The sequence below is a fragment of the Corticium candelabrum genome, chromosome 11 (genome assembly GCF_963422355.1).
Source record: "Corticium candelabrum chromosome 11, ooCorCand1.1, whole genome shotgun sequence".
Taxonomy (NCBI): Eukaryota; Metazoa; Porifera; class Homoscleromorpha; order Homosclerophorida; family Plakinidae; genus Corticium; species Corticium candelabrum.
Genome location: NC_085095.1, coordinates 4,859,135 through 4,879,996, shown reverse-complemented (window position 1 = coordinate 4,879,996; position 20,862 = coordinate 4,859,135). Strand labels below are relative to the sequence as shown.

Genomic DNA, 20,862 nt, shown 5'->3' with positions numbered 1-20,862 from the left:
CAATTAGATAACAATTAACGGATATTTGTCTGCCAGGTCAATAGAACAACAGCTGACTGCTATAGCTAGTTGCAATAAATATAGGAATCTGAAACTATAAAAACCTATGCTACCTAGTCCCCAGCCATTCTTTCTGTAAACACTACAACAATGAAATCTCTTCTCCTGCTGTTTCTTGTGACTTCATCTTATGGAGGTAAGCAAACACTCGCCTCTAGCATTACGAGTCATCCATATATGGTAGTTGTGTGCTGGATTATGTACTTGCAGTCTGTTGCCTAGTGTCTCCCATTGAGACACACTAGATTTCAGGCAAAGTTATTTGGGAATTTTCCTTGAGACATATTGTGTGATAGCCCCATTGCCTTCAGCTTTCTGTCACCTGACAAAATCTTTTGAATTTTGGCTACTAAACATAGCATTAACAACACAAGTGCGTCACATGCTCACAACAGAGCAGAAAAAGTGGTGTGCACACATACAGTGCCCAGCAATAACATTATAAGCTTCTAAAATCCATGATGGCATTTGCCGTCATAGCAATATTATTAAAATGCCAATCACCTGAATGGCACTACCCACCACAAACACTGTCAATAGCAGATGAGACGACACGTAAGAAACAGATGTGCAAGCTCAAGGATTGTTGCATACTACCGTTAGAAAGACTCTTCACCTGTCATCTAGTTCCCAAACTTGAAAGACCAGAAAGTCAGGAGAAAATACCACAGTTAGTTTTTTAAAACGGTATGGCTAATTCAGAGATCAACTCAGCTACTGATACACAATAAATATTTGACACACAATTAATTTTGTATGACAATGGGTAGTAATTGCCACATTCTCTGTCTAGTGACTGCTCTTGTTGGATCCTATAACTATAACTGAGAAATTCTGCCTTATCTAGACTACTGTACCCATCAGATCTGAGCTCCTTGGACAGTAACCCAATGGCTAAACTTCCTTTCTACACAAATTTACCAACGTCAAGAGAACTCTGGGCCTGCAATGTTCCGTATACACTCAAACCTCCCTAATCCGGACAGTATAAAACCAGCCGTTGTCCGGATTCTAGAAAATGTCCAGAAAATGTCCAGAAGATCAAGATAGCTAACGTGCGTTATATCTTTGGAATCCCAGACCATTTTATACAAGGTTTGGTGAACGTCTAACTAGCTCTGGCATATAGCATGCATTTACAGTATGTACACATTTGTACTACACTGTACTGTACATGTGTACTTTGTACTACATTTACATACGTTACATGCGCATTCTCCTACACACTGGCACATGATTATAGTCAAGACGGCTTGAGAATTGAGTGTTTATACGAGGAGTTTCTTGCCAAAGTGCTTACCCTCGGAGCCCCAAGACCGGATTTACACTGGGTGAAAGTGTCCAGTCTGAGGTGTCTGGATCTCGGAGGTCCGGATTAGGGACATTCAAGTGTACATAGTTTATCTGAACAAACAGCAAGCAGACAAAGAAGTGTGGGCTGACATAAATCTCTGTCATGGCACAAATGGTCTGCCCTGTATTGATCCCCTGGACCAATTTTGTTAACTACATTGATCCCCTGACATGTGCTTGATAACGTCGCGTTAGGGTTAACTAGATTTCTTAGGCAGGAATTGCTTAAAATCAGTCCAGACAAACATTTGTGAGGACTTTATAAAGCATTCCAGTATAAAAGTCTTATGCAAACAAAAATATCAAAATTTGAGTTGATGCTATAAGTTATATAATAACAGTCTGAATCATTGTTACCATCAAATAACAATTTGCACATAATTTGTGCATACTAATATCTTCTTTGTTACAGCCAGCATTAGAAGATCACCACTGCCAAACACTGGTATACAATGCCACAATGTCCTTATGCAAACATTGCATAATCAATTTATGAACTCTGCTCCGTAGGACAAGTGCAAACTTACGAATACACAGCTACTTTAACCAACGAAATACCACACAAGAGTGATGGTCTTAGTCTGACAGTGAAAACACAAGTTACGACTGATAGTGATGGCCAAAGAACTCTTCAAGTAAGCAACCCTCTTCATAAAATTGTTACCAAATTAATCACACAAAAATGTTTCACAAAGATCACTGACTGCAACGGTCTATCTCTTGGTTGTAAAGAACTCAAGCAACACCCAGTCTCTTTTGCGTTTAGTAATGGTCAAGTTAAAGCCATCCACTTAGCCAGTAGTGACTCACTCTTTTCTATGAACTTTAAACGAGGTATCATCAGCATAATGAGCATGACGCTACAATAGTACTGTAAGCATCTGCTAAATTAGATAAAATTAGAAACTTGTTGGAGTCAAAACATAAAGTACTGTTCCAATGCTTTAATGCATTGCTCACACTCTGCAAATCTCATGTAATCAAAATAGCATGTTAACGTGCTCTGTCACACACAGACACACAGACACACACTCACACTCACACTCACACTCACACTCACACACACACACACACACACACACACACACACTACTACTACTATCTATTGCTGTATGTATGTACCCCTTAATTGCCGAGCGTAGCAAGGCGTCTAATCTGGGTTGCAAAACAGAAATGAGCGTGGTCCTATATGGCTCTCCATCGAGTTTTTGGTGTATATATATATATATATATATATATAGGTGTGTGTGTGTGTACACACAAGTCTCAAATTTCTCTTCCCCATGACCACGTTTCATGATAGGACCTACCTTAAAAAATTGTTTCCATGTCCAACTACAGATGAGTCTAAGAACGATGTGTTTAAGTGAGCAAATGGCGACAAAAGAGCTTCATGAACTTCCATCGCCCATCCTTTGTATTGTAGCTAGGGATTGTATGTACTTGACAACCAAGAAACACCTTCAGGAGTTGAATGCCACCTACTCACACGTCCCGTACTACAATCAATCCTTTATTACACTGTGTTGCATCTAACACTGTTGATAGTCAATGTTTGCCAATATCAATTTCTATGTCAGTAAATACCATACCACTGTCGTTACAACGGAACTGAGTGCATACCCAGACTGTACATTTCTAGTGTCTTGATCACGGTGACTACCTATACAGGCCTGTAAACATAATCTAAACTACTAGGAAGTTTGCATGTTTACTTCCATAACAGCTAGGGTTTCAACAAATACATATTGTCTAGCTAGGACTCGGCGTTTCAGTAGACGGTCTGAAAACTCCTTTGGACGTGTTACTCACAAACGCGAGGCGCCTACGGATACCATACAACTAGTTAATCACAAGAGGACAAAGTAGCTCCCTCCTTCCCTCCTTCCCTCCCTCCCTCCCTCCCTCTCTCTCCCTCTCCCTCCCCCCTCTCCCTCCCCCCTCTCCCTCCCCCCTCTCTCTCTCTCTCTCACACACACACACACAAACAAACAAACACTATACCAGGCCTCCACATTCCATCACCAAAATTCTCATCTTGATACGCATCATCTTCATGATTTTCATCACCCGAGTCATCTCCAACCCATATCATGCCATAGTCAGCAAGAAATCTCTGTCAAAGTACTTGAATAATATTAGAGCACAATCATTGTAGATCACATTTGTAAACCTCCATTTCTTGCTGTCGCTTTTGCAGCACGAGACACTTCCGTTGCAACTCCGTAACTGGCAAGTCTAAAGAACCAGCACCTAACAAATCAGTGTCTCGATCAACATCAATCCTATACAAATCCTACACGTTGAAACGCAACCCGAACTCCGTGATGCTTCTAACACAGCAAGCCTGTCTTCCAACACATTTATCTTCTCGTCTTTCTCTACAATCTCCTTACATTTAGCCAACAGCTGCTGTTCTAATACACTAAGTCTCCGAGCCATTGAAGCAATGAACTCGCCATCAGAAGGACTACAGGGCTGCTGATGGCCATGGAAACTTTTTCTTAGTTCTCTCTCCAAAGCATCTGGGCTTGCCATAGTATCGTGACCTTTGGGACTGTGTAAAGAACCAGAAATCGGTTGGCGGTATGGGATAGTCAATTTACTAGGCAAAGACACGTGCACAAATATTCGATATTCTATTTGTATACAATGAAATTCAGACGTACCGGCTGTCTGGACTTTTGATAGCAGGAAGAGGTGTCCTTTTGGTCTTCTTGAGGCTTGAAGTGGGAGAACTCATTGCGCGTCTACACGTTACTGTTTACTCTAGAGTGAAGACTTGAGAAACCACCCGGATGTGAAGAGCGCGCGAAGTCTTGATCCTAGAGGGTAGGAGTATGCGCGAGTTACATGACACTACACAGTCCCCTAGTATGTCACAATACCGTTGTGCCAGCGGATTTGTTCCGGCCGCGGATTTGTTCCGGTTGATCAAATGCGCAAGCGCAGTACCTAAAAGGTGTGCATACGCTTGCGCACATGTTGTCCCTCGGATCTCCAGACGCTGTTTTATGTTGTCTTGTCTTCTTCCGCGGATTTGTTCCGGGCGGGGTAGAATTGCCGACACCTAGAAATTGTTTAGCGCATGCGTGTTACATGTCACACCTTTATTTTTGTTCCTTTGGCCATGTTATAGCTTGTACAGGCTTCAGAGGCTGCTTTGTAGTTTAGGCAACCTGCAGCTGTGAACTGTCGCGATCGGTGGCTTGTACTCTCCGATCACTAGATAATTCATTCACTAGATAATTATCTAGTGTGAATAGACGTACGACAGGTTACGACAGTGAAAGGTATGGAATGGGTATCTAGACATGTTTTTGAAGCTTTTGAAGAATCAAATGTGTAGACTTCTAGTAATAGTTCGGTATTTCTGGTTTACCGCATGCAGTGATGTCGAATAGAAATTCGTTTGTAATCTTCTACTTGTGTTGTAGGCTATAATAGACTGCTGTTGCAGTTAGTTTAAATCTGCATGTGCATAAAATTCCTTGTGTGTACCTTCATGCTGTAATTAATTAATTAATTAATTAATTGTCAATCTAATGCAGTGGAGTAAATGGATGTACAATTGTCTAATTAGTTGATTATTTGAAAGTTTATGTGTTATTGTTAAATCTACATACTAACCCAGGTTACTGAGGTACATTACTGAACTGAGTGTTTAGTTATGTTGGGCATATGTGAGCTGCTGGTATGAGCTGTTTGATGCAATAATGCAGTGGAGTTGATAGACTTTGAGATAAATATAATTTGGTGTTCTGATGATGATAATAATTGTAATTTTCTTTTTAAATTGGTTATAGTATGGTTGGCTTATTCGTAGTATGATATCAATAAAGTTAATGTGCTCTTTGGTTTGTCATGTTTAACAACAACAACAACAACAACAACAATAATAATAATATAATAATAATAATATAATAATACTAATGGTACCGGCATCATCCTGATAGGCTTGTGGAGACGGATGACATTACTATGATGTGGGATACCACCATCCCCACTGCAAGGAAGATCAAAGCCAATCGTCCAGACATCTGTCTCAGAAATAAGAAGACAAACACTTATCTTCTTATTGATATCAGCTGTCCTGCTGATGGCAACATTGGCAAGAAACATGCTGAGAAGTTGGCGAAGTACAGCGACTTGCGAGTGGAGATAAGCCGCATGTGGCATTGTCGAACACTGGTGGTTCCGGTGGTCTTGGGAGCTTTGGGCACAGTGCACGCAGGTATTGCACGGTGACTGGACATTATTCCAGGTCATCACAACCTGCAGCACATACAGAAAACAGTGCTTCTGGGATCTACTCGGATCCTTCGTAAAGTCATGTCTTCTTTCTAGACAGTCGTGATGGTCTAAGCACTTCTGAAGCAGGGTTTGCTTCCGGTACTTGTAATAGACTTTACAAACCAGACTGATCTGGTTGAGCACGACAATAATAATAATAACGTTTTGCTTGTTTTCCTAATCGGTACAAGAGTATTGGATGCATTACGACCGTGTTACCTGCTGCTTGGCTAGTGCAGGTTCCTGCAAGAAAAATTAAGGGTGTGGTCAAGAAATCACAAGAAATTTGTTTTGTTCAATATACGTATTGTTTTAGGCAATGGTTACAAGGAGAGTCTATTTGCTTGCTGTAGAAAGTACATACAGAAGCAAACTGTCGTCTGTTTGTCTTTGCACATGCGGCAGGGTGTTTACACCTCAAGATCTTGAAAGATCCTGGAAGACCACCGCAGCTGCCAAGATCTTGGTTTGATTTTGTAATATATGTAGACGGTAGAAGGTAGTTTTAGTTTGTGTTCTTGTACTGACTTATTTCTAGGTTTTTGTGATTTAGCTCACTTGGTCGACACAAGTTGTTCCGCAATTTCATGCCACGTAGAACCCAAGATCTCTGTCAACTTTACTGAAATGTTAGTTGGGCATGTGTGAAAATGTTAATGGAATCTAACTGTATGACATGATTTTTTGACTTGTTGTAGTTACTCTTGAGTTAACAGATGCCATCAAGAAATGCTCAAGGTCTAAGAACAGCAAGATATTCCAAGTTCTTACCAAGAATGTTTACAAGCATTGATTTATACTTTTCAAACTGTAACGGCTATGGCCTGTATATTCTACCTATGTGTAGTGAAGACAAATGTATGATGTATAGACTTACATGCTGTTGCTCATATAGATAGTCTGGCATTTTTACTGTTCTAAAAATTTTATAGCACGTATATATTGCAGCTAGATACTACTAGTGAATTTGTATTATTAATATCAAGTATCCTACCTTTTAAAACTATAACGGTCTGTAGAAGTTTGCATGAAAAGTTATTTCTTGTATACACACATTTGCAGAAGTGGTGATTAGATATTTGCATACTAATACTCAATTTAATTAATTAAACACTATACCAGCAACAGAAATATTATTGAAAATATGTAGTACCTCTATATATGTTGCTGGTATAAATTATTGCTTGTGAAGGCTTCGAATTTATTGGCATTTTGCAACCAATTGCAACTAATTATATTAATTAAATAAAGAGATAAATATGAATAATTGAAACTGTTTCAAAAGATTAACATGATCAGTGAGATCAGTGAAGTTTGTATGTGCGGTTTACTTCAGAAAGTGAATGGTTGGAGAAGTAGTGATCAGATGTGCCCATACTTATCGGCCAATTTCAAATACAAATAATCGGAGCTGGTATTACAAGAAGATTCAATTCCTTTCAAACTTAATTAATATTTTCGTAGAACAACTCATATCATCAATAGAAAACAATTTGAATCAGATCGAAGCACCTTGATTAAGTGCCATCCCTGCCAGCCACTTGAAACATTGTAATTCATTAGCAACTTTGCAGCTAAAGTGATATGCAAATAACTATTATAGATGAAGATATTAATATTAATTATTGAAGCTCTTTCAAAAGATTAACACGGCCAGTAGAAGTTTGTATGTGCAGTTTTACTCCATAAGCTGCACATTTGTAGAAGTAGTGATCAGATATGTCCATACTTATCGGTCGATTCCAAATAATCGGAGCTCTAATATTACAAGAATATAACATTCAGTTCCTTTCAAACTTAATATATGTGTAGAAAACTCATATCGTCACTAGAAAAACAATTTTAATGAGAAGCACATTGATTAAGTGCCATCTCTATCAGCCACTTGGATACGTTGTAATCATTAGCATTTTTCATCTAAAGTGAGATACATAACTATTATAGATGAATATATTAATATTAACTACTGAAACTGTTTCAAAAGATTAGCATGGCCAGTAGAAGTTTGTATGTGTAGTTTTGCTTCAGAAACCGCACATTTGCAGAAGTAGTGCATGATCAGATATGCACATGTTTAATTAACAACTGATTTCAAGAATTGGTGTACTTGTATATATTGCAAGATGATGCCATATGCATTCAGTTGTCTTAGATTCAAAAGTTGTTTTAATTAAACAACTAGAATTAGATTAGAAAGTACGTATACCAAAATTGAACAGTATACAAACTACCTAAAGATTTCACAATTATGCTGTACTGATCTACACTTGAAGACAGACCTAAAGAACATTATTATTAAGATTAATAAATTGATATTACTTATTAATTTTTTGAAAAGATTTACATAATAGAAGTTTGTATAAGCCGTTTTACTTATCAACTACATATTTTCAACCTAATGTCAGTATGTGCTTACATATCACGTGACCTTTAGGTGCGCTCATTGGTCCATTGCAGGTGTTTTATCAGCGATACAACACCTAATTATAAGGTCAACCATAACACTTCACAAGAGCAATCAACAGTAACCCTCTACCAGTATTCAATTACCTAGTAATTCTACTATGAACATATAGCACTTAATTAAAGTTGTACTAGTAGTCTGCAATAATGTTCTGCAATGCTCCAACCAACTGTTTGATGACATACTGTACAACATACGTGTTCGCGTAGTGTAACCTTTTCATGAATAAGTGGTACGTACCTCTCTTTCTGCTAATACTAGCACGTACATGTGTGAGAATGTGCTGGTGGCAACAAGTTCAGCACAGTGTAACTGAAACATTACAGTGAAGATATGCAATAGTTTTGAAATTGTCCAGTTCTAAACAAGTTGGTAAATACTGCCTCTTACCAATTTAACATGTAGCACGCGTTCCTCAACTAAGTACAGACATCGTAGATCTAAATTTTATGTTGCAATGCTTCCAGGAAGTTGAGAGAAAATTCATACAAGCAAGTTGTGTTATATGTGTTGTGTTATATGTGCATGTTTAATTCTCTAGATTTAGTAATGGTGGGGATCGATTAGTACCAGCCCATATACCTTCTACCTCAAATTAAAAATTGCAAACAAATTTATTTGTGAACTTTACACATTTAGGTATAATGAAATGTCAAGTGATCGAATGTCATGCAAAAGCCAAGAGAAAAACTTGCGGAGTCCAAACTGCTTTGTGAATATGTGCATTTAATTACGGTTACATATTTAATAGAAGCAACTAACATTTGTTGAGTTACGGTTATATGCACGCAAACTCAAAATATTGTCCAAGCAAACTGAGTAAGTGTACTCGACGGACAAAGAGAAGCTATAATGAAGAGACTCGATTGTGAGGTAATCCTGTTGTGGTCACTTGGGCATCATATCACTACAGACAGCTGCAAATGCACCACAGAGATCATAACTAGAATAGAACAGTCACATTATGACTAGCAGAGTGACTCACTATAAATTCTAATACATTAGATCTAGAGTGCTAGTAGATAAGAAATGTTCGAGAGAAAGAGATCGAGAGAGAGAGAGAGAGAGAGAGAGAGAGAGAGAGAGAGAAAGAGAGAGAGAGAGAGTTAGGATCGAGTTCTCATGCCAAGAATCAGAGTACGTGCTATTAAAGGTAAGTGAGTGACTACAGCATGGCAACAAGCAGTTTGTGTACAAAAAATAAAGAATAAGCCAATTACCTATATTATATGTTAAATGGCTTATTTGCAGCACAGAACACTTCCATTTAGTTGCCTACACTCTAAACAAAATTGTTGTGGGGTCATTACAATTACCCTAGTATATGTTAAATGATTTATTCGTAGCACAGAACACTTCCATTTAATTGCCTATACTCTAAACAAGGTTGTTGTGGGTCATTATAACAGCTAAGAAAAGACGTCTTCAGCTAGCAAAGAAGAAGTATGTGTCACCACTGCTCTGACAATGATGACTATAACTTAATTAGAGCTCATGATATTTCAATTTGACCAGCTATAGCCCTGACTTTGAGCTAAATTCAAGCATTCAGATTGTGTACACCTGTCGAAATTCATCATGTCAAATAGAAATCCTATTACGTGCCAAGAAGCGTTTAGGTACTTGAGTGAATCCCATGGTGGAAGGTATGTACAAGGTGCTACAGAAAGCAGAAAAAGAGCCATACCAAAGTTCACTAGTGAGAGGGTGACCCTGAACAATGGTGTTCTGTACTACTCTGAAAGCAACAGTGAGAGTGAAAAGATCAAGAGACAGTGGATTCAAAACAAGGAGTTGAAGGAGCAGATTCTTCAGTTGATCCATGACAATCACATGGAAGGCTGTCACTTTGACAGAGACAAAACACCAAAAAAGTATGCTCCAGGTATTTTTGGCATGGCATTTGTGAAGACATTGACCAGTACATCAAGACGTGTAAGACATGTCAAAAGGTAGAACAACTCAAACTTAGCAAAAAATACCAGGAATCTACATAATAACAACAACAACAACAATAATAATAAATTATAAGTAGAGTACGTCCTTGGCAAACGACTATGATCTACAACAGCTGCATGTTTAATGTTATCAGCTGTTATTGATCTATTCTAGGCAAATCCAAAGTTTTCTAAAACTTCCTCAGAGCTTACTTCCATCCTAGTGAAGAGTGCTTGGCATCGAATTGGAGTAGATCTTGTGGGTCCACTGCCTGCAACACCTACCGGGCACAAGTGAGATCTGAGTCACATTCATGCATTTACACATTTATGCAACAATTAACACACACACACACACACACACACACACACACACACACACACACACACACACACACACACACACACACACACACACACACACACACACACACACACCACACATTAATACGTGTTTTTAGACATCATTACTTGTATGGACTACTATACAAAATGGGCAGAAGCTGCTGCATTGTACACCAAGTCTGCTGTAGAAGTTGCACAATTCCTCACAACTTTGTTTTGCCGACACGGACTGCCCGTGCTTGTTATGTCAGACCAAGGCAGGGAATTTGTCAATTGCCTCAACCACAAATTATTTGAAACAACAGGAGTCAACCATCTAATTTCAACAGCCTACCATCCCCAAACCAACGGCCTGATTGAGAAGTTCAATCAGACGCTACAAAGATCCCTTCTGAAGATGGTTGGAGAGAACCAGGGTGACTGGTTCAAGTACTTGGACTCAGTATTGTTTGCATATAATACCAGTAAACAAGCATCATCAAAATATTTGCCATTTTTCCTCCTTTATGGACGAGGCGCAAGACTTCCTGTTGATCTGCTAGCAAAGCCAAAAGATCAGAACTGCGTATGTATGCATGTAGGTATATGACACTAATGACAGAAAAGACATTTGCTACTCTCACGGACAACAATTGCAGTTGCATCGCTTTTCATAACTATTTGAAAGGTTTTCAGCAAAATTTCTGTAATTCTTTCTGTTTCTCTGTGTATATAATCATGGACCATGCAGGCGCTTGTAACTAAAAACGTATGTACACCAAAATCTATGTACCTGCAGTATGTATGTCTATGGGGATGTTACTGCAAAACCTCAGCCGAGTACTTTGAAGACAAACGCAAGTATATAAGCATTACAACAAGAGAGGAAAAGCGAAAAGCTGTAGTGTAATCAATGAGTGGCAATTACATCTAGCTGTGCTATATGTGGTTGCTCTTGTACAGCACAAATTGGTTTATGGAGACACAAAGTCATAATTGAGCTTAGTCATATTGACTATTGACTAGTACTCATTACATCAGATTCACCATGTCTATTGTTCACTCTCATTACTAGAAAGCTTATGGAACATACATACCTGGTAGACTCTGTAATTCTATTTCTGTTCTGATTGTCACATAAGGCAGAAGCTATAGCAAGATAGCTTCTACCAATAGCAATTCCTAGTATAGTTTTAGGAGGACACTAAGACACTTTTCTGGTCACTATTTATATAATATATAATCATGCAGTGACTCCAATTAAAAATTCGTCATTTGTACCTTGTTGCTACAATTTCTGAAAGTGGTCTTCACACTTTCAAAAAGAACTTGTCATTTCTATGTACACTTTTGCTCAAGTGAGTGTGAGCAACAAGATAAAAATGACAACTGACTTTTTGTCACTTTGCTGCTGAGCACTATTATATATATATATATATATAGTCAAATCAATGATTAAATGTTTGCTGTTATTTCATTGCAGCTCAGAGAACATCCAATAGAAGGAGAGTGCTGGCTTAGTATTGACTTACGTGTTGCTCTGTGGATGGATTACAGATGCTTTGTCAACAAGCCTCATATAAAAACTGTGGGTGATTTTGTGCTGGTTACAAACAACCTGCACATTGACTTCAACAACTTTGTCGCAAAACATATAATGCCTGACATGTACCTTGTACTTGCAGCAGCTTTGCTCAGGTATTGGTGCAGGTGCGGGCAACAATACCAAACTCCTATTTATAAATATGGGAAACAATACATTTACCTTAGCAGCTCTCAACTAGACGATCTGTGTGCTTGGATACGTGACATGAAGGAACAATTCTATAAGCATGGTAGACAGATCTTTTATGGGTTACAATTACTATATTAATGTAATGTTGTCTGTTCATTGAATGTAATCATGAAGTCAGCCCAAGACTCATAAGCACCGTTTCAGGTTTAATACAACTCCTGTTGTATATTGTTTACAGCAAACTTGACATTGTGAAGTTCTAAAGTCCCTATCAATAACCAAGTTGACATGCTGTTGCCAGTATGGGTCATTCCGTTAACCTTCAGTGCTTTGGGAACGGCATGCTTAGAAATTGATCAATATCTGGACTTAATTTTATGTTATCACAACCTGTAGCACTTACAGTCAACAGTGTTTTCAGAATACTTCATAAACTCTATTCTTGAGCCACATAGGTCTACTTTCAAAGAAAGGTATCTTTCGCACTGGTATAATGTGTTAAATGTATATGCATATACATACATCTATTGTGTATATTGTACACCCAAATGGGAAGCACCAACAGCCACTGCCAACATATAGGTAGATAATATTTCTATAAACAGCACAGGGATACAGTGGAGTTTGCTATAGCAAACCTCAGTGTAATTAATCCTTGATATGATGAATTTAGTTTTGATGTCCTGAATGTGCAACAACAATCCGGATGCGTTCACGTATTACAAAATTCTAGTGTCTCCTGCAATTCATTTATCAAAATTCCACCGTATGTGAGTAACCTCTGAACAACAACAACTTACACATACACATAAATCTACAATCACAGCTGCGTATAGTATAGTATATGTTAATTAAAAATCCTAATCAGGTCAAGAGAAGTCTAGATCTCTTCCCATGATAGACAGTTTGATCTGCATCATATTGTGTAAGATGAACCCAAGGGAAAACAAAGTTTATAACCAGTGCTGTACCTATGTTGCCCCAATCTAATAACTGGCTTCATTTGCATAATTGATTGACAGATCGGGATAACTGCATGCAAAACATTTAATACCATATACTTTGTACTGTAGATAGAGTAACTATCATCTGGCATTCTAGAATCCATAATAAGTCAAAAGAGAGGTGTACAAAATACAAGTAGAAATGGTCATCACTTCTCTTGAACATAATTTCCTATGAAATTGTTTCACCAGAAAGATTTTTCGTAGAACATTTGTCTACTAAGAAATATTTATCAATTATGTCCCACAAAAGCAAACAAAGACATGGACATTTTAACATGAAGACAACTTAAATCCTACCAAACTGTCCAGGAAATAACCTGTGTAACAATTATGCCTTTACTCAGTCTCATACTGCAAAACATCAAAAATTTGTAATGTAGATTGCTATTATTTTAGTTAACAACTTAACAATACTAATATACAAAATATTTAACATCCATACCACTGAACACCAGCAACAACAGCATTCTTAATATTAGTGTCTCATAGTATTTCATGTTATACATCACCAAAAAACATTCAGTCATATATTCAACTTTGCAATCACTATACAGTAGACAAAGCAGTCAATTGCTGCATAGAAGTTTAATTGCCACTAATAAAATTCAAAAAGCTATGATTGGTTTTACAAAGTTACACAACCCGGTGAGAAATACAGCTGATGCACTGCAAAAGATACAGGTACAGTACATCCATTGCTCTTTTGTCTGGCAGAGCTTGCTTCTAGCCAAGCTTGCTTACAGCTATTTAGCCAATAAACAATTCCACTAATATATATATATATATATTCTTATTTCAGAGAACAATTACCAGTCCCCTGCCAAAGTTGGCAAATCCCAAAAGTCAAACTCAGAGTCAAATCGTAAACTAATTAGTGCAAATTATACTTGCAGTAGACTGAAATAAGCGAACTGAAATCTGTTGCAGTAAGTTACTGACTGCCCTACTAAAAGTTATTCTGCTCTTTGCTGTGGGCTTGGACGCAATAACCTTCAAAGTGGCAAGACTGGAAGGCATCCACAAACTCTATACTAGCTATCAGATATGTAACGGCATCTGGTCTTGTCTAATAAATTAGAGTACATGTACAGTGACGAGTGGGAGTCTGATAGTGCGTGTGTGTATTGCGTTGCGTTGAGAGAGTAGTGTGCTGTTGATTAGTCTGCAGTGAGCTGTTGCGTGAATAATACAAAAACGTGGAGAACCATAGAGATAGATAGATATTAACTCTATCAACAGCAATCGATCTATAAATCAATTTACATATATGCAATGATGAATACCTGGCTCCACACTTTCGGCTTGACTTGTGTATCAGCTTGGCTTACCAAATAACGCAGTATGTAGAATGCATTTTGTAAACAGGTCCCGGATAACACTCTACCTTTAGCTCGTTCATTTTTACATCGCATTGTTCACCGTTTTAGTTTCAATCCTATTCATCGCTGCCATTGTTAACAATGGAAAGATCTCTGAAAGGGGGTCCCGACTAGAGTGGTAACATTCATGCGCGCGTTAGGTGTTTTTCTGTAGGCTGTAGCCCCATATAGCAATAAGAGCCCCCGGAACAAATCCGCGGCGCACCGTACGTCGGAGCAAATCCGCAGCCGGAACAAATCCGCTGCTACACCGTAGCATGTGACTCCTGCCAAGCACGTTTACTGTATGTCTCTAACTCGATTCTTGTTCAACATTGTAGGACATGTCTACATATAGTCTATGGGCCAAGGTCAAAAAAGGCTTCAGGAAACAAGTCCCATTCCACCCTCGTGAAGACACAAGTTTCTTATCACCAAATGATAGACATGTCCAAGTACAGCATTTCTGCACTTGTCCCCCATTGCGAAAAGTGTCCGTTTAGCTGAAATTAAATATTTTAATTTAAGCAGCGCTGACGGTCCGTTGTCCGAGGTTGCACCATACATAGTAGCATTCAAAAGACGTTTGGAAACTAAGTAAATTATTTTCTACACCAAAGTCAACTCAATATTACATTTCTAATTTATTAATACCACATTTCTTACATAAAACTCTAAAAATCGGCAGCTATATCTAGGTCGCTGTGATATTTACGCTGTCAATCCCCCGTCTGACGATACGCTGCTATCTTAACTTAATTCTCAGCAATATCATCACTATCACTATCATCATCGTCGTCGTCGCCGTCGTCGCCGTCGTCATCATCAATAGGAGCATTATGAATATCTACAGCATTGGTGTCGTCCTCTCCCCGGTCACAGTTACTGCAATTCTCACATCGACAGATTTCTGCACACTTCAGTTCATTTTTAAAACAACCGCAGCTATTGCTGTTGCAACCAGTTTTGCAGCTGCAGTTAAGTACTTCTAGAATTGCATCTGGTGCCGCGGCTGGCTCATCCACTTGATTTCTATTTTCTCTTGTCCATACACAATCCAACCGTGTTCATTACAACTTCCGACGGCAGGAAAGGCTTGGAGAGCATGTTTCCAAATGTAGGCTTGGTAGTTGGTTAGTTTGACGTGCAGTGACAGGGCATCGGCTGTTGGGGGGAGGTTCTGGCACGCAGGAGCCCTAGCACAAAAGATTTTGTACCTTGCTTTATTAATAGATCTGCAGTTCTGTTGTCCATACAATCGACAAACAAACAATTCGCAACTTTTTTGAGTGTCTAACGAGCATTCAGGGGCTACTCCTAGTTCTGCCATGCCTGCCTGAATTGTACAATTTTTTATTAAAATTTCAAAAGACCGTTTTTTGCTTTTACCATAGAATGCACTCGTACTATCGCAACCAGTGAATGCATGATGTCCTGGAAGAGAGTTGCATATCGACAAGGCCAAGTGCTTAGGTGGTTTTACTGAGCCTTTACTGGTTCAATACACAATGTCTTGTCCTATAGAAGAGACTTGACGAGCGACTCTTTCGGAAACGTTGACGGTGTCAGATGAGCTAAAGTCAAAATCGCCATCCTCTCCACCTATGACCCAACAAAGAAAATTGTAAAAATGCACAGGTAATTCCATACCACGTTCAAGCAAATCCGTCGCTTGTGGTGGCCAAGGCAAATTGTTGCGAATTTCGAAAATGCTCTCGCGAATAAGCATTGCTGTGTAAAACAGCTCTCGTTGACAAATTGATGTTGACACGTGTTGTGGACCAGATGGAAGTGGTGAGCTGCATGTAGCACTGTCAAAGTCTTTCACAGAACTCTGAATGAGAGGCACCCCACTATTGCCGTCTATTAAATGTACAAAATTGATTACCTCAGAAAATAGGAGTATTGGGACCGTACACAACATCTGGCATGCCAAAGCCATGCGGCCTGTAGAATTGTATGACATCATTGAAACGGTGACGCAAACGATGCTTCAGTTTCTCAGTACGGTAATTAACATTTTCTATGCCACTGTTCCCTAACAATGTGCTGTAGTCGGAGCAAATGTCTACCATTGTGCGGACAAATTTACTTGAAAACAGTAGAGGTTCTATATTGGCACACAGTGTGTTAAAGGCCTTCGTGTAGATTTCATTACATTCCACGGGAGAGTCTTCGAGGTACTTCAGAGCTCTTGGATTAGTGTATTGCCTATAACACGATCGGTGATACACCACATCTGATGCAACAGCATCAAAGTCGTCTGCAAAGCATTGGATCAACCGTTCGTCTTGTCTTAAATCGATGGCACGAAGAAGAGCTTCCGGTTTAATCTGCTCGCATTTGGTTAGAGGTTCCATCTTTCGGCGATTAGTTGACATTCTCTTTTGCTTCTGGCATATGACACACATTGCAAAATCAGTGAACAGATTCCTCGAGGAAGCGGTTGCTCTTGTCACTCGATTCAATGTTGCAGAATCTACTGTCTCTGATCCTACATCACGACCAGAATCTAACTTGGAAAATTCGGTGGACTCGTCTAATTGACACTAGTATTATAAATTAGGTAGAGTGAATCATTGCCTGATGTGAACAAAATACAAGTGTAGTGAGACTGTTACCTTATTTACTTTCTTGGCTTTTCTAGGTCGGGTATACTTCTTATAGCACTCACGATAGTAGTATCCTTTGGGACCAGACTCCCAGTGTCTGCTAGAAAGGCGCCAGACGTCATCTTGTCGTGTCTCCGCTACTTTTTGGAAGGTCTTCCAACTAACATCGTTAAAAGATGTTAAGTTTCCAGTGTTGTCTGTGCAATGGCAAAGACACTGGCTCCAGTCTGGGTGAAACACCTTTGCGGTATGGTATTCAATCATTACGTCATCAGCTAATTCTCTAACCGTCGACATTATACAATAATAAAGATCACTCTGCAGACTATCGATCGAGCTTTAAACAGTCAGAACATAACACAACGAGAATAAAGTGCATACAGCCTACGCCACATTATATAGCTATTCGTTAAAGGTATCACCTAGTGTAAATATAGCAGCATTACATCACCTAGATCCTTATTCCTAGTAGCGTTACATCAGTCTAGATCCTTGTTATTCTTCCAATGTCCGCCTCCTTGTAGACATCCTTTTACGTGATAGTCCGTTCGTAGAAACAAGAAACATCCATGTTTCTTCTATCTAGATCCGGTGAGGATATGCTACTAGAGTATGTACAAATATACCGTGTACAAAGGTTAGAAGAGAAACGAAGGTGCGTTCACACTAGAACAGCCTTGACTCAAGGACACTGGAAGATAAAGGCGAAAATATGGTATATGTACATCTAGATAGCTATGAACGTAGTGTGAATACAGCTGAGTTTAAACAAGACTTCGCAAACGAGGATATAAGGCTACTTGGCACTAAGTGTAAATGCACTAGAAGTCTTTGCTGACGACGGCAAGAGAAACAGCATTGCCGCTAACGCACGTTAGTGCAGAGACTCGAGCACGATCTGTTCGTGTTTGTCCAGTCTCTCGTTATGTTTCGAATAGCTGCTGTCTAAATACTCATATATTTCTTCTTCAAGTTAATGTTATGCTTATAAATGCTAGAAAACAGAGTCTGCCCTCGGAGTACAGAGCGTACTTGAAAAATAGGCAAATGCAACCGAACGGACAACATTCGCGAAGGGGGACAAGTGAATAATGCTTTAAATGGATTCCTCTAACGTTTCGTAAAAAGAAATGTGTGCCTTCACGTGGGTGGAATGCAACTTCGTCTTTTTGGGACCTGGCCCATGGACTAATATTAGATGTGCAACAACAAAGCGTACCGAACATGCCCGCTTATTAAGTATTCTAGATCTATGTCAGATTCAATATTTACATCTTTAGGGGTAAATATATTTACATGCTTAACTAAATAGACATTGTCTACATCTACAGCTATATCTCTATCATATACGTGTGTGTGTGTGTGTGTGTGTGTGTGTGTGTGTGTGTGTGTGTGTGTGTGTGTGTGTGTGTGTGTGTGTGTGTGTGTGTGTGTGTGTGTGTGTGTACATATATATATATATATATATATATATATATATATATGTATGTATGTATGTATGTATGTATGTATACACACACACACTATCAGCTTGTATTTATTGCTCGACATGGATCTGATTCCAACTTGTGTTGTCTGAAAATTGATATGACAAATGCCTTTAACGAATGCTCTCGAGCTTCTTTTTGAGTCGTCTACGTAAAGAGTTTCCAGCCTTGTTTGGGTGGTCCTCGTGGTGTTACCATTGTGAAGGCATGTTGCATTTTGGGAATTCTTGGATCAAGTCATCTGCAGGAGTGCAACAAGGGGATCCCCTTGGTCCCCTACTATTCTCCCTCGTTCTTATGGAGTTTTTGAATGACCTGGGTCCATTGCCAGATTTGAAGCTGAAGTTATGTTATTTGGACGATGGCTCTTTCCTTGGCCAGCGGGCTTCAGTTGCTTGTCTCTTGGATGTCTTGTTATCAAAGGGTCCCTCCTTTAGTCTTCATGTCAATTTGAACAAATGTCTTTTGGCAGTCTGGAGACCAGAATTTCCCCAAATTTGCTACTGAAATTCAGCGCAGTGTTCAGGTTCATGGTGGTGTTGACTTCCTTGGTTGTCCTGTATATGGATCTTCCTCATATGTTACTGAATTTGTTTTCCAACGAGTGGACAAGATTTTGGATTGGCAGGACCGTTTGACAGCTTTAGAGGATCCTCAGGTGGAGCTTCATCTTCTCCGCAGCTGTTTGAGCCTTTGCAAGCTGAATCACATCATTAGAACGGTTCCTGGCTTCAAGATCAATGATGTATTGATGCAGTTTGACAGTGGTCTTCATCACAGTTTAGAGGCTTTATCCTCTTCTTCGGTCTCTGACCTGGCATGGAAACAGGCAACTCTTTCAGTTCGTTTGGGTGGTCTAGGTCTTCGTGAGGCCTCTAGATCTTCATCTGCAGCTTTCGTTGGCAGCTGCAACTCTTCTCGGCAGTTGTCTTTCCACCTTCTTAATGACTCAGCGTTCATGCCGGTACATGAAGAAAATGATTGGACTCAGCATTCTTCCTTTTCCCTGGTGAAGTGCAATGCCGGCAACATCTTGCAAGTCTTTTACCACCTACTAGTTCTGTCTCGTCCTCTGTTTCTTCTACACAACATTCCTTCCAGAAGGCTCTGGATGATGCTTTGAGATCCAGCATTAAAGTCAGCCTTGTTAGTCTGCGAGAACAGGCACGTTTCAGTGATGTCGTATACCCTCATGCGGGGGCTTGGTTGAGGGCAATCCCCAACTCAAGTCTAGGCCTGGCCATGTCTCCGCGTGAATTTGTGACTTCTTTGCGTTTGCGTTTGGGAATTCCGGTTTTTCCAGCACCCCCACACTCAGTCCGTTGTGTGTGCGGTCATGAATTGGACATTTTTGGTGACCATGCTCTTGGCTGTGGTCCTCTTCGGATTAAGCGACATGAAGCCTTATGTGACGTCATCTTCCACTGGTTGCTCTTAGACAACTCCAATGTACGTCGAGAACAACGCTGTTCCTCTCATTCTATGACAAGACCAGGTGACGTTTTCCATCCCGACTTTTTCCTAGGCACGGCTGCTTATTTCGACATTTTCGTGAGGAATTCGTTCACTCCCTCTCACCTTATTAATGCTGCCATAAAAGCTGGTGCTGCTGCTGAGGCTGGGGAAGTGGACAAAGATGAACGCCATCTTGCTAACGTTTCAAGTTATGACTGTTTGTTCTACCCTCTTGTGGTGGAATCATACGGAGTGTGGGCTGCACATAGTCTGGAGCTCGAGGTGTTGAGATCAATTGTCAAGAAGTCTCTTCTATCGTCCGGCTTGTCTCTGGGCCAAGCTTCCAGGCAATTTCACGAACAGTTATCTGTTCGTTTATGGCAGTATAATTCAAGACTGATTAGTGACTATCTACCTAATTATTATGACCTAGACTCTTTGTGCTTCCGTCCTTAGGGCGGATATGTGTTATCTGTGTTATCTGTATTATATATATATATATATATATATATATATATATATATATACACACATATATAGGAAAATCATATATTATTTCTTCAAGTACAAACTATACATAGATGTCTAGACACACACACACATACACACACACACACACACACACACACACACACACACACACACACACACACACACACACACACACACATCCATTTTCTCGTACATCTGTCAGGGTTACAGGCTTAGAGAAGATTATAGAGTCTCTACTAGAAGTTTAGATCCAATGATCGAAATCAGGCCCCGGGATTTGGAACC

At 39.4% G+C, this 20,862-nt stretch overlaps 2 protein-coding genes and 2 long non-coding RNA genes across 9 annotated transcripts; 2 read left to right on the top strand and 2 right to left on the bottom strand.

Annotated features, from left to right (window-relative positions):
- Positions 1–102: 102 nt before the first annotated feature.
- Positions 103–2,618, top strand: LOC134186850 (uncharacterized). Its single transcript, XM_062654923.1, has 4 exons — positions 103–196; positions 1,826–1,858; positions 1,924–2,048; positions 2,109–2,618. The coding sequence occupies exons 1-4, from the start codon at positions 151–153 to the stop codon at positions 2,280–2,282; spliced, it is 378 nt and encodes a 125-aa protein (XP_062510907.1). The 5' UTR covers positions 103–150; the 3' UTR covers positions 2,283–2,618.
- A 759-nt stretch (positions 2,619–3,377) lies between these two features.
- On the bottom strand, positions 3,378–4,431 carry LOC134186849 (UBX domain-containing protein 11-like). Of its 2 annotated transcripts, none has more exons than XM_062654921.1 (5): positions 4,302–4,431; positions 4,083–4,238; positions 3,714–4,018; positions 3,587–3,651; positions 3,378–3,529 (listed from the first exon to the last, which is right to left on the bottom strand). In XM_062654921.1, the coding sequence occupies exons 2-5, from the start codon at positions 4,154–4,156 to the stop codon at positions 3,383–3,385; spliced, it is 591 nt and encodes a 196-aa protein (XP_062510905.1). In that variant the 5' UTR covers positions 4,157–4,238; positions 4,302–4,431; the 3' UTR covers positions 3,378–3,382. The 2 variants fall into 2 exon arrangements, with proteins under 2 accessions (XP_062510905.1, XP_062510904.1); XM_062654920.1 differs by having other exon boundaries at positions 3,587–3,666; positions 3,729–4,018.
- Positions 4,432–4,574: 143 nt separating this feature from the next.
- LOC134186851 (uncharacterized) lies at positions 4,575–6,704 on the top strand. 4 transcript variants are annotated; one of them, XR_009971015.1, is made up of 3 exons: positions 4,575–4,706; positions 6,023–6,335; positions 6,405–6,704. It is a non-coding gene; the product is annotated as an uncharacterized LOC134186851 (long non-coding RNA). The 4 variants fall into 4 exon arrangements; XR_009971012.1 differs by having other exon boundaries at positions 4,616–4,706; positions 5,370–6,335; XR_009971013.1 differs by lacking the exon at positions 4,575–4,706 and adding an exon at positions 4,713–5,647 and having other exon boundaries at positions 5,761–6,335.
- Positions 6,705–10,115: 3,411 nt separating this feature from the next.
- Positions 10,116–14,537, bottom strand: LOC134187087 (uncharacterized). 2 transcript variants are annotated; one of them, XR_009971061.1, is made up of 3 exons: positions 14,457–14,531; positions 13,471–13,524; positions 10,116–10,388 (listed from the first exon to the last, which is right to left on the bottom strand). It is a non-coding gene; the product is annotated as an uncharacterized LOC134187087 (long non-coding RNA). The 2 variants fall into 2 exon arrangements; XR_009971062.1 differs by lacking the exon at positions 13,471–13,524 and having other exon boundaries at positions 14,457–14,537.
- Positions 14,538–20,862: the final 6,325 nt, after the last annotated feature.